Source organism: Hydra vulgaris, chromosome 09 (genome assembly GCF_038396675.1).
Source record: "Hydra vulgaris chromosome 09, alternate assembly HydraT2T_AEP".
In the NCBI taxonomy this organism is placed as follows: Eukaryota; Metazoa; Cnidaria; class Hydrozoa; order Anthoathecata; family Hydridae; genus Hydra; species Hydra vulgaris.
The window spans coordinates 18,831,114-18,845,848 of NC_088928.1; the positions used below are offsets into that span (position 1 = coordinate 18,831,114).

General features: G+C 28.1%; 1 protein-coding gene across 1 annotated transcript; it reads left to right on the forward strand.

The window, feature by feature from the left end:
- The first annotated feature begins 384 nt into the window (after positions 1-384).
- Positions 385-14,294, forward strand: LOC124810815 (uncharacterized). The gene is made up of 4 exons (XM_065804944.1): positions 385-571; positions 2,163-2,455; positions 13,175-13,259; positions 13,906-14,294. The coding sequence occupies exons 1-4, from the start codon at positions 520-522 to the stop codon at positions 14,109-14,111; spliced, it is 636 nt and encodes a 211-aa protein (XP_065661016.1). The 5' UTR covers positions 385-519; the 3' UTR covers positions 14,112-14,294.
- Positions 14,295-14,735: the final 441 nt, after the last annotated feature.

Here is a 14,735-nt window from a genome sequence, read left to right on the forward strand (position 1 = left end):
AAAGTTTTAATGTTTGCGTTTACTTCTGAACTATTAAAAAAAATTTTAAATTAAGAAATAAAATGTTTTTGCGTGTAATTATACATTTTTCATACTTGCGTGATTTACTAAATCTTTATTATAGTTAACTTAACAATTAATTAAGGTTAAAATATTTGCGGGGGTATAATAGAAACAATACTTTTAGTAAAAAAGTATGCTATAAAATTTAATTGTTTATCTCAACAAAAATGATAAGGGTACTAGACTCTACTAAAATGAAAATGTATTTTTTTAACATTTAATTGATATTATTTGTTTATTCTTTCTTGTTAATTATTTTTCGACTACCTCATATTTACAACAAAAATACTATTCTTATAACAAAATCCATTAAAAACTTGTATTTAATAAAAGAAAACTTGATTTGCTAGTTTTTTGTTTAGATCGTTTAAAATATATTTTTCAAAAATTAGTTGAGGCACGCCGTATTAAATTTGAAAGACGTTGCCAAAAATTAAAACTTTGAAACCTTTTGAAATGGACTCAAGTGCTAAGTTTTTTTTCTTACTTGTTTTGATAACTTTTTCAGGTATGATTTGTTCAGTTATAAAATGCTAATTTTCATTTATAATAAATTGTAACAATTATTTACATGTAGAGGGAAACGGGGCAAGATGGAGAAAAATCCTGAGTTTTCGCAAAATTGACAGTCATAAAACAATAATGTTCGACAGTGTGTCTGTTTCGCTATAATAGTTAATTGCCTGTATGAGGTTTCAGTTTACCAGTTGAAATTTTTGTTATAAAAATTAAAATGATGATAAATTTGTTGTCTGGTCGCGTAGTCACGGAAAAATAACTTACTTACGTATCTTGTCTTAAGTTTAATAAGATTTTAAAAACTATTAACGATTCTATCTAAAATATCGCAAAATAAACATGCATTGCAAAAAAAATCACTGTTTTCCTTATTAATTGATTAAATCGATATGTGAAATATAAATCCGAAAATAGAATGATTAAGATGTGACATAAAGTTGTTCAACTATCTAAATAATAGATTGATATAAATCGAAAGAACTTTAATAAAGTATTTCAAATGCGAAAAAATTATCAAAGTTTAACAATTCTAAATAAAGTTATGAGGTTTAAAGTTAATCAAAATTAAATTTTTGATATATGGATTTGTTGAAGGAACTTCGTTCAAAATCAGTTTATTTAACTTATGATGTAATAACGTTTCCAATTTTTATCTTAATACATGTAACTTGGTATCAAAAGATAAAAGTAGTAGTCATTAGTAAATAGGTGGCAGTAGTTATTGTAGGTCTTAAATCATCACAGGTATTATTGGGGCTTGCACCAATATAAAAATTAAAAATAACACAAACAAGGGACTCAACTATTTAATATTTAAACTAATAAAAGTTTAACTTTTTTTTACTTTTGCTTTTAACTCGTTTATATATTGAACGATTACAAGTTTCAAAACATGCTTCGTTACTTTATATCGGCTACATGTGTCATTTAATGATAGCCACACTTGATTTAGGGTGTTCTCAAAAGTCTTACGGTTTTATAACAGAGCACAGCGGAAGAACATTTAACTAAGAAAGTTCACGCCTCCTTCTTTGCCAATTTCGCTTATTGGGCTAGAACGATCTTAATTATTTGTACAAATGTTCTTTTAAATCTATCCTTTCTTTTTCTCATCGCCCACGTCTAAAGTGGTAATCGTAAAAGTAGATGGATTTTTAATTATTGGTTACTACCTTGGTGCCCTACTTTTTGCGAGGACATAAAAAATATGTGTAAAAAACTAATTGAGTATGGTAAAAAAAATATCAACGTAACTTCAATACCAATTTAATGTAAGAACAACTACGTAGTTTTTAAAATAATTTATATCAACAAAAACATTTTTAACTATACCAAAATGTAACAGTAAAAGAAGAATTTTCTAGATTTTTTAAAACATCCGCGTCTTAAATATAAATAAGTTTAAGTTTTCAAAGAAATGCAGCAACAACAAAAAAATGTTCAAAACTCCAAAACAGACATTTAAATCGTGGTACAGAACTTTGGCGAAGAAAAAACGCTTCCGCAAAAAATTTATTTATTTATACACTTAAGTAAACCTTTGAGTAACAAAATTTAGTTTTTTTGATAAATTATTTTAGCTGTCGTCTGCGACTATTGCGAAGAATATGGCTTTGGTACGGGTGAAAGATCATATCGATGTTTGACTAATATTGAAAATTTTCAAGCAGAAATATATATAGACATTAAATCTTGTAGCAATGATCCTGTGGTAAAGTTTCATTTCAAAATTACCGAACTTAATATTGATTTTGAAACTCAGGTGCATGCTTCTCAAGATATTAAAATACCTGGACTATCATTATCTGGTTTAGCTGGTTTATATATGCAAGTAAATTTTGAAGAAGACCATTCTGGAAATATAGAATTAAAGGTGATATTTTTAACAACTCTAAAGCTATATAATTTATTTGAAATATATATATATATATATATATATATGTATATATATATATATATATATATATATATATATATATATATATATATATATATATATATATATGTATATATATATATATATATATATATATATATATATATATATATATATATATATATATATATATATATATGTATATATATATATATATATGTATATATATATATATATATATATATATATATATATATGTATATATATATATATATATATATATATATATATATATATATATATATATATATATATATATATATATAAATTAGTAGAAAATCACTTTGCAAACTTTTTTTCATTTTACAATGTTCCATTAATAATGATTTATCAGAAATCACTTTATAAAAACAAGAGGGGGTGGGTAGACAAAGTTAAGAAACGTCTATTTATACATTTGAGAGAAAAATTTATATTTAAGAAAGTCATATATTAAATTGTATACTTTAAAAAGAAATGTTATATTAAACTAAATACAGCTATATCTTTATAATATAAAAGTGTTGACATTTTTATATTAAAAAGAAAGATAGAAATAGATACTCCTAAAATATATTTGCTTTTGTCAAAACCTTTAGTTATTTGGTTGACTCAGTAATTGCATGCTCAGTTGAGTGATTTTTCTGAAATCAAAATTATTTTGGGTAGAATAATTTGTTTTTAGTGAAGTATTCGAATATTCTATTATAAACTACGCGTTTGAACAATTTGGAGAATACTGAAAGTAATGTTATAGGTCTATAGTTTGTAATGTCTGAATGATCATTGCATTTGTAAATTGGGATTATTTTAGCTGTTTTAAGAGCATCAGAAAAAATACCAGACTTTAGTGAAAGCTTCATTATATGAAGGTGTGATTTGATTAGGCTAGTTTTGTTAAAAATTTTAAGAGTAAGTAGCTGACATTAAATCAACTGTAGCCATTAGATTAATCAACCAGCCATTAGATTACTTTTAATTATATAATAATAAATAAGCCATTTTCATTAATTAAATTAATGATCATATTGTTTCAGTAATTAGGATTAACAATGCTAACATAATTTTTTTATTATATTTAATAATAATATAGTTATTTTTAACAAAACTTGCTTAATCAAACCACTATTTCACATAATGAAGCTTTCACTGAAGTTTGGTATTTTTCTTGATGCTCTTAAACCAACTAAAATAGTCCCAATTAACAAATATACTTTGGGAGTATCTTTTTCTATTTTTGTTTCCAATAATCTTTTTAATTATTTTTTTCTTTTTTTTCAATAATTTTTAAAAAAGTCTTTTTTTTATTGTTGTTGTTTTTTTTTTAATTTTTTAATTTTGTAGTTTATTTCGCCGTTAAAGAATGTTTACATTGCATATACATATACATAAGCTAGTTATAATATATATATAGTGACATATACATAAGTTGGCTGGAGCAAGAGGAAGGCACATTTTGCTTTATCGCCGAGCCACGTATGATAAAAAATTCTACATAACCGTAGCATGCAAATGTATATACATACATATATATATATATATATATATATATATATATATATATATATATATATATATATATATATATAATATATATAATATATAATATATATATATATATATATATATATATATATTTATATTTATATATATATAAATATATATATATATATATATATATATATATATATATATATATATATATATATATATATATATATATATATATATATATATATATATATATATATATATGTATATATGTATATATATATATATGTATATAAGTTAGAAATAGAAAATAAGAAAGAGAAAAAAGAAATTCAAAATAACAAATAATTAAAAAGTGTTAAAATGCTTACATTTGCTATAACTATATATTTAAAAAATGTATAAAAAAAAATTCTCGAACAAAAAAATAATAATAATAATAATGAAAAATTCAATATTTAACATAATCACTAGATAAATCTTTTACATCATCACTTGAATTTCATTGTTATAAATAAGTCTGTTTTTATTTGATTGAGCTTACTTTAAAAGAAAGAGATGATAAACGGCAAAAATCTTCTCGCCTCCACGTTTCTTCCGCAGCTACTGGCGGCCGCTTCCCAAAACTTTTTTTGCATGCAGAATCTTCTGGCTTCCACCTTCAGATGCTTCCGCCTCCCAATTAGAGGCCGCCGTTAGAACTTTGTTTTAGAGGCAGAATTTTTTGGATGCCACCTCCGATCGGGAGGCGAAAGCCACTAAGGCCGCCGTCAGAAGATATTTTAGAGGCAAGATGATTTGGAAATTGCCTATAGTGGCTTCCGCCTCCCTTTTGGTGGCCGCGACCAGAACCTTTATTTGGAGACAGAATGTTTTGGAGGCCACCGCCAATCGGAAGCCGGAAGCCATTGACGGCCGCCGTTAGAAGATATTTTAAAGGCAAGATGATTTGGAGGCCGTCTCCAGTGGCTTCTGCCTTCCGATTGGCTGCGCCCGCCAGAACTTTTTTATTGAGACAGTGTTTACGAGGCTGCCGCCAATTGGGAGGCAGAAACCAATGACGGCCGTTGTCATAAGTTATTTTGAAGGCAAGACGATTTGGAGGCTGCCTCCAGTGGCTCTTGCCTTTCTATAGGCTGCTGCCGCTAGAACTTTTTTATAAAGGCAGAATGTTTTGGAGGTTGCCTCAAATTGGGAAACGGAAGTCACTGGCGGCTGCCGTCAGAATATTTTTTGGAAGCAAGATGATTTGGAGACCGCCTCCATTGGCTTCGGCCTTCCAATTAACTGCTGCCGCCAGAACTTTTTTATAGAGGCAGAATGTTTTGGAGGCCGCCGCCAATCGGGAGGCAAAATCGGTCAATGTCAAAAGATATTTTGGAGGCAAGTTGATTTTGAGGCTGTCCCCAGTGGTTTCTGCCTCCCAGTTGGCTGCAGCCGCTAAACTGGAGGTGAAATTTTTGCCTCCCGCCGCCTGAAGTTGAAGTCAAAGGGGAAAAATTTTCATTAAAAAAAATTCAATCTTTTAAATGCTTGTTAATTTAAAAAAGTTTGTTTTTAAATTAACAAGCAATTTTAAGACTAATTGGATTCAAATATTCAATATACTGACTATTTAAAAAAATGATGATTTTGTCAGAGTGGTTTATTTTTTTTATACCTATCAACAAAATTTGAAGTTTTATATTCAAAACAAGAGTTAAAAGTTGGAAATTTTATGTCCAGGCCATTAGCTAAAAATCTTTTCCACGAAAATTCATAGAAGATAAATTGTCTGTTTTTGATGGGATCAAAGTTTGATCTTTTGAGCAAGTCGCTCATCAGTTGAAAATAAACTGTCACTTTTCAACCATAACATTAAATTCTTAATTTTACTCATTAGATATTGTTAAAAAATCTTGACAAACCCAATATTCTTAAATGCTTATTAAAAATTTAAGAAATTAATATCGGTTTAAATTGAATTTTTTCCAATAATCAAAATTATTATGAAAATTGATTTTTTTTTTTTTTTTTTTTGAAAATGGAAAATGCGCATTCGTCGAATCAAATGTTATACTAAGGAGATTTTTTTACTTGTTGAAATTTCCAGTTTGCTATAAGATTTTTACTACTACGTTTTTTTTAACTCCCCAGTAAAAATCTCATAAAACATTTACGGTCTTCATCAGATTCCATTTCGTACGAATAACATTAAAATTTTCTCTTTTAAATATTTAAATGCATTGTATTATTAAAAATTTAAAGCCGCACACTGAATTAGTTGACGTTAGTATTTTTTTTAAAAGAAAATATAATCCAAAGACAGCTATTAGTAAATGGTGTTGATAAATCGAATTTTCGAAGAAAAATAAAGCTATTCACAATTAATAATAATGAGTTGTGTCATCTAGGTAAATCTGGCGATAAGGTAAACAGTTTATATATTTATAGTTGTTTATACTACTTATATTCATTTTATGTTACCCATGTGTGATACTAGCTTAATTTGGCCTGCACTTTTGTTGTGGTGCAGTTTTTAACTTAAAAAAATTCAAAATTTTTAAAAATAACATAATACTTATGGCAATCAAGTCAAGTCAATCATAACTTGCTTTATGTTAACTTTTTGAACTGAAACGATTTGTAACAATGTTTTCACTTGAAGGTTCTTTTTTTCAGCTTTTTGTAAGTTATTATATTCTGAACAAAAGTGGCAATGTAATTTACCATTCTTTACCAAAAAAACTTTTGAATATTTTCTGTGGTTGAATTGATGTCTATGCGGCCAGATAATGCATTTGCCTTATTGGAAATATCATAAGCATCATTCAAAAACTTAATTATGTGGTGTTGCTCTTCTTTACACCAAATAACTTTTCTCTGAACAAAAATTTAAAAAAAGATTCTTTAAAAATTTTGAATTTTTTTAAAACTGCACCATACAAACGTTCATCCAAACTAAGCTAGTATCGCACCACTATCACAGTATCACACAATTGCAAACTCAATGCAATTATTTTAAACAACTATAAATATTTAAACTGTTTACCTTGTCCCTTTCTTACTAATTATTTACGCTATAGATTTCCCCACACGATGCAACATTTAAAAGTATTGACAAAATACGTGGTTGCAAAATAAATTTGTACATAAAAATAAAGTAAAATTTAGTAAGAGATTTTTACTAAGTAAAAAAAAGGTGGGAGTAAAAATCTCGTGCTTTACCGGTATGATAAAGTTTTTGTTGAAAAGCGTCTCTAGACGATGGAATTTTCATTGTTCGAATTTTTTATTCATTAAGATTCGAGCAATAAGCAATAACATTTTTTATGTTTTTTTTTTAGTTAACCTTTTTTTCTGAGAGATTGATTAAGATGATTTAAGCTTTATGTAGAGAAAAATGCAAAACACGCGAGTAAAAGTATATTTTTTGACTGAAAATAACAGATGAAAATGCAAAGTGTGCGCAATTCTTGTCGGAAATGTTTCCCATCTCAAAAACCATTTGCATTCAAAACACAAGGATATTGCTATAGAACTAGGAATTTCGGAAAGGAGGAGAGTTCGAAATAAAAATCATAATTAGGGTAACGGTGAAGAAAATGCTATTTTCGTTTCACGTAAAAAAGTTAATTTTGACTTCTATTAAACAATACAGTAAGAGACTTCATAAAATCGATTCTGATGAGAAGTTTGCCTATGACAGTCACTAATGACATGGGGAAGAATGAGATGATTAGAAAGGCTCTTCAAGCTTTTGGTGTGAGATGGAATCGTCAAAAAGCAAAAGAACTTATTCTTAAAGCTGCTGACCAAATTTATGAAACTATTGCAAAAGATATAAAAAATGTATACCATCATTAATGTTTGACTCGTTTCAATACAAATGTTTTTTCTGTATAAAAGTGTTCAGTATACAAAAGATGGAAAATTGCACGATCAAACTGGGGATGCTCACTCAGCACGAACGGCAACTTGGAGCGGTTTTAGCAGATCAGCTAATTACTCTGATTGCGAAAGAAGGGAAAGGGGAAGATTATATTTACTCAACTTGTTCGGATCAAGGTAAAAACATGATCAAAGCTTCTGATGCTATCAGAGAAATGCAAAATCAAATGATCATTTGTAATGAATTTGTTCACAACAGTTTGATTTTGAAGATTTCGATCTGCTTGACCGAGTCAATTTTAAAGAAGAACTTGTAGAAAATTCTGAAGATACAGACGATGCGATCGAAAGACTATCACATACTCAAGAACAAGAGAGAAAAGTAAATGTCTTAGAAAACAATATGGTGCAATCTGCACCAAAATGTTTTGTGGAGCGCATGTTTGCCAATTAGCTTCAAAAGATGTAACAGAGCCGTATGAAGCCACTCTAGCTGAAATTAGAAAATTTATAAAAAATACACAACCGCCTAAATATGATGCAATTTTTGCTGATCTCAAGAGACCAAGCAAAGATATTGTTCCGAGATGGAGTAGTACTTACATCATGGTATCAGACATGTTTGAAAAACTCGCGATAAATGAACAAATCGGAACTAATCGAAATAACCGCGAGCTAAGATTAAATGATGAAACCTGGAAATTTATTGAGGAATATGCAAGAACATTTGAGCCGATATTTTATGCAATAAAGGATTTTCAAAGATCAGACTATACCATGTCGGACTTCTTTTTACGATGGATGAGAATAGTGATGAATTAAGAAAAGATTGCCGATGGGCAAAATAATTTAACAACTGAACTTCTAGAAGCTTTAAATTTACGTTCACAAAGGTTTTTTGAATGTATTGCTTTCATCGCTGCTTTCTTACTGGATCCTCGTTTTGCATGGAATAGTGCTAGTCATGAAGTTTTCAACGATTTATTGAGAAGCCGCGGAGTAGATCATCTACTGAAGATTCATCACTTTGTAAACTCACAAAGACAATTTGCTGAAATTGCTCGACAGCCTGAAAATTTACGAGACGAGGATGAAGAACGTTTGACTCAACTTTCAGGTAGAGATTTACTATAATTCAGTAATTGATATTTAACCAGTATTTGATATCAAGCGGTTCATTAAATAAATTTTATTCAATTACATTAAAAAAATCAAGAATTTCCGCACTGTGTATCAATAAAAGTTTACTACAACTCAATAACTTGCTATTAATTATTTTCGTATCATAGAGTATTATTTGTTTCTTCGTTTTTTTTTTTGTTTTTTTTCTTCTCAAATCATACGAAAATAGTTTAACCATTTATTGATTTAAGGTCAAAGAGTCAAATTTTAAATAAAAGTTTTTATCTTTTAAGTGTTTGAAAAACTTTGCAATTTTTAATGATTCGAAAATCAGTTCGATTAGATAATACTTTTTGTTTGATAAACAAATAATTGATATCTTTTCTTTCAGGAGGAGGTCAACGTCAAAGCGTAGATGTTATACAAAACACAAGAATTCATCAGCAAATAACAAATATTGTATATAGTGAGTCACGTATTGGTGTGAATAAAAATTTTAATATTCCTGAATATTAAAATTTAAAACGTGATGATCCTAAGTGGAAGGAACTTTACAATATTTCTCAAGTTATTTTTGGTGCTGCATTTTCTCAGGTCAAAGTTGAACGAGATTTTAGTAGCTATGCAATGGTCTACAACCATTTGAGAACTCGGCTTTCGGATGAAACATTAAACGCAATTTTAGTAGTTAGACCAAATTTGGATTTGCTTGGCAAAGTCAAATTCTATTTATTACGTTAATCATATATAAAAATAAATTCCATTTAATGTTACTTGTTTTAAAATGGAATATAAAACACAACCCAAACTTTAATTCTTATCTTTGAAGACTCAGTAAAATTAAGTTATTACGATGATTAAATCGATTTAATTTAAGTTTATGTAATAAAAAAAAAATTACGAATGAAAAATGGTTGTAAAATATTTTAAACTTTAAAGAATTCATTTTACCAAAATGTTTTATTTGATAGCCTTTGAAAAAAAAAAATCTCTGACAAAGTCATAATTTTGTTAAAATACTCAAAACTTGGCAATTAATATTATAAAACAATTTTTAAGATTTTCGTATTTTGGGAAGGCGGACGCCAATGGCTGCAAAAGAAAAGTGTAGTCGAGAATTTTTCCGTCTTTTATAAACTCTGCTGATAGCTAAATAACTATATTCAACTTGCATTAACATTGCTAACTGAAACATTAAAAAATAGTGACAAGGCAAGTCCTTGATTAATAAAAAAACATTTAGTCCTTAACAAGTTGTAATTAAAAAAACCGCAATGAAAACAATCACAGTGTTGTGGTGTTTGAGGGCATTAAAAGCTACTTTTATACTTTTTTTCTTTTTTCTTGAAAAACGTCATTTTTTATCGCTTTCTAAATTGTGTAGTATCTTCAGAATGGTGGAACAAAACTTATCAAGTCTACAGTATCTAATTGAAGAGTATCGAAAAAAAGTTTTCAGTTGCTATCTTAAGTTTTAAATTGACAAAATAATATTATTCTTCCAATAAGCTTGAATTATATTATAATACAAGCAATAAAAAAAAGGATTCCATTTAATGTCACTTGTTTTGAAATGGAATACAAGAGAAAACCCAAATTCTAAAACTTGTCTTAAAACTTTTGTTATGAAATAACACAGGCAAACAAAAAATTTATTGCATTATTTTTGACACTTGTTCTTACCTAATTTTGATACGCTGAATTCAAATCTGACATCAGATTTTTTGCATAGAATTCTTTAACTTTTGCAAATTTTAGTTAGTTAGCACATTTTATCCGAAGTATTTCTAAATTGAAACTCATTTGGAAATTCTCGGGTATATTTTGAAAGATTTTATTTTTTATAAAATTAAAAGATGAAAAAAAAGTCAATAACACGTTTAAAATAAACAATTTATAGCATAAACATCATCCTATCAAAGTCAAACCTTTTATAAATTTATAAAAATTATAAATTTATAAAAAAGTAGCGTTAGTTTTAATTTAGAAAAGGATTTCAAGCAAATCGTTTACTCATAAATATTCAATCGAAAAGAAACTTTTGCTTGTAGCTCTTTCTTTTGTCAACTTGCTTGATGCAAGTTGACAAAAGAAAGTTGGACAGTACTGTTAGACAGTAGTCTGCCATCATGTGCTTTTCCAAACGTCCTTGATAACAATCATCCATTTTCTTAAGATCTTGGTGGAACCGCTCTCCTTTAGATAATTATCTTGACCAAGAAACTGTTTAAGATGCCTATTTATAAAACGAAGTTTTATACTTTTTTCGCATCGAAGAGCACAAAAGGCTTTTAACTTTCTAACAATTAAACAGCAGTTTTCTTGTTTTTTATTTCCAAGAGAGTTTTTTACAACAGCATCAAACGACAGCCAATATCGATTGTTTTAACAAATTCTTTGTCACTTTTAAAAATCGAGAGTTTATGAGAAATCAAAAACTCCTGCTCCTTTTCCTTTATTGAAAAACATGGCAACACCCTTTATTTTGATTTCTTCTGGCGGCAGGAGACTAAAATACCAACTTCAGTATGGCTTTTGCCGCTAGTTGGGAGGCAGAAGCCTATGGAGGCGGTTTCCAAATCATCATGCCTCCAAAACATCTTCTGACGGGGGCCGCCAGAGGTTTCTGTCTCCTAATTAGCGGCGGCCTTCAAAACATTCTACCTCCAAAAATAAATTATTGCTGCTGCTGCCAATCGGGAGGCAGAAGCCACTGGAGGTGGACTCTAAACCGATTTGCCTCCGAAATATCTTGTGACGGCGGCCGCTAGTGGCTTTCGCCTCCCGATTAGCGGTGGCCTCCAAAACATTCTGCCTCCAAAAATAAATTCTAGCTACTGCTGCCAATCGGGAGGCGGAAGCCACTGAAGGCGGTCTCCAAATCAACTTGCCTCCAAAATATCTTCTGACGGCGGCCGCCAGTGGCTTCCGCCTCCAAAAAAAGTTGGCCTTTCGGCAGAAAGTTACTTGCTTAGTTTTATCAACTCTGAAAGAAACATTCAAATGAGGATCCCTGAACAGTAATAATCGCTTTGATTCGTTTTTAAATTGCTCTAATATAGTTTTGCTTTTGTTGACAATATCTGGAAATTATTTCCCCAGATAAATTCTGCGGTATTTAATTGAGTAGGAAGTTAATTTTAAATTATATTTGAGAAGATTATCTGAAAACTTTGTTGAATACTTAGATTAATTGTATTAATATAAGTATGAAAGATTTTTGGAGACAATCCCATTTTTGTTTTAAACATAAACAACTAAACTTATTGTAAAAGTGGTTTGCAAGGAGAGTTTCTATAGACACTAAACACTATTCTGCACGCATGTTTTTATTTGTAGATTTTTTTTTCTGTAGGCTAACCCTCACAGTGTTACAGTAAGACAAATAACTGTGAATAAAGGCGAAATATAATTTTTCAGGGATGTTATATTTAGAAAAGGTTAAGCTGTAAATATTGCAATATTTTTTGAAAGTGTTGCTTCAATAATATTTACATGAGAATGCCACTATAAATTTTTATCATATTTTAATCTTAAATAAATTAAGTTTTTTTTTTTTTTAATATAAGTATTATTAATCAAAGATTTGGTAATTTAAGAAGAATGTTTTCTGAATTACTTACCTCATGGAAAAGTATATTTTTTGTTTCTTATACATTTTGCTTAATCCACATTTAATGAAAGTTTGTTATTTACAAACCACTCATTAACTTTACATAACTGTTCAATAACTATTTTAAAAAGTGTTTTAATATTTCTGTAAGAAAAAAAGAGATAGGAATCATCACCAAACAAAATTAGGTCTAAAAGATTTGTTGCTAAATTAAAGTCGTTTATGTACGGTAGATGTATTAAAATAGAGCCCTTAGGAACCCCGCAAATTATGGAATATGGAATTGTATTATTTTGATCATAGTATAAAAATTGCTTTTGAATTGGTAGATATCCTTTGAACCAAAGTAAGTTTTTATTTTTCACTCCGTAATTTTCAAGCATTTTTTATTAAGATGTTGTGATTTATGGTATCAAAAGTTTGACAGATCAATGAAAACTCCTAATGTTTAGATTTAAATACTTAAATTATGATAAATTTGCTATGAAAAAAAAATTTTCTTGATTATGAAAATATAGTTATTGTAGTTTATAAATAAGTTATTTATTAACAAATTATTTAATTATTCAATAACTTTTTAGGTAATGCTTCTATTTAAAGTTTTTGGAGTTGTGAAACTGAAATTGCAATTGCTTAATAAGACTATCAACAACTCAGATTGTAATGGTAAGTTTGATGTTTGATGCACATCAAAAATATAACAATTAATAAGAAACATTTTTCTTAAAACAAGAAGTATTTCTTTTTTTTTAAAAAGTTTACCCATCCTGTAATTTATTTCATAAAACATTCGATAACATTCTCATTCGAGGAAGTTAAAGTATATACTTTGTTTTTCAGAAGTTAGATGTAGCTTTCATATAAAATTTAAAAATTTTTAAGGCAGCTTAGTTTTAAAAAAGTTTATGGTTTTTAATTTTTTTTTTATTTTTTTTTTAACTATCCTTACCGGGGGGTCGCTTCAGTCAAAGAGGTTATTGATTTTTTATGTCGTTTCATTTAATTTTTTGTTGTGATATAATATTTGAAAAAAATACATATAGTAATAAAATATATATAACCTAGAAAAAAAGAAAATTAGTCTTACCTCCGAGCCCCGTTTACATTGGTTGACAATATTACAATACATGTCAGTATAGTTTTATAACGTTAACAATTTCTTAAGCTCGAAACATTTATCTTAAAGAACAAGTTGGGTTTGCAAAAAAGCATTAATAAGACAGTGTTGTTGTTTTTTTTTAATACTCTTCTTACTTTGTATTTTGATATGATTATTGTTCCTGTCATTTTTATTATCATTTTGTTTTTAAAGATTTTTTTAAAATGTGGAACTCTGCAGATGATTCCTTGAAATACGGCATAACGGGTGGACTTTCATTACTACTTGTTGGATTATTTACTTGGTGCTGTTGCTGTTGTTGTAGAAAAAAAAAAGCCGAACCCGCCATAGTAATGTCTGGAAATATTTTACCATTATTTCAAAGCAAAATTCCATACAAGATACATAACAGTGTTTAAAGTTATTGAAAAAAAATTAACTGACCAACTTTATTGTTAAAAAAAAAGTTTTTATATTTAACCATAAAACCGTTAATAAAAAAATGGCTACATCCAGTTTTATCATTTATAATGCATAAAAGGTTTATATTTTAATGAGTTTCATTATCCCTTAAAGAATAAAAGTTATGTATTTTATTGAAATGAAGTTATTTCTTAAAACATAATTTGTTAGAAATATTACATTTTGTTTGGAACTGTGCTTCGTATACTTTTAAGTGATCAACTATAATTTTTGCGATAGAAGTTTTGCGATAAAGGTTTTGCAATAAATGATTTTTCTCGATTATAAAATTGTCGTCACTGGGAAACATTTCAAACGAATTTTTTTCTACCCTAGTTTGCCAAATTTTAAGCTTTTTAATAAAACTTTCAATTTTATCATTTGAAGTAAATATATCGCAAATTTTTCTTTGAAGAGACAAGTTGAAGATCGTTTAATTTCTTGAATATATCTGACAAATAACACAGCTTGGATAGATATAAGTCATTTTGAAAAAAATACAGCAAGTTGACATTTTCATTCGATTATAAATATTTCGATTCCGTCTTTTTATAAAAATAATCTTCTTAAACTTTGATCTC

Coding starts and splice junctions, on each gene's coding strand:
- LOC124810815 (XM_065804944.1), top strand. CDS start 520: ATGGACTCAAGTGCTAAGTTTTTTTTCTTACTTGTTTTGATAACTTTT. Junction 572..2,162: donor TGTTTTGATAACTTTTTCAG/GTATGATTTGTT, acceptor AAATTATTTTAG/CTGTCGTCTGCGACTATTGC. Junction 2,456..13,174: donor CTGGAAATATAGAATTAAAG/GTGATATTTTTA, acceptor ATAACTTTTTAG/GTAATGCTTCTATTTAAAGT.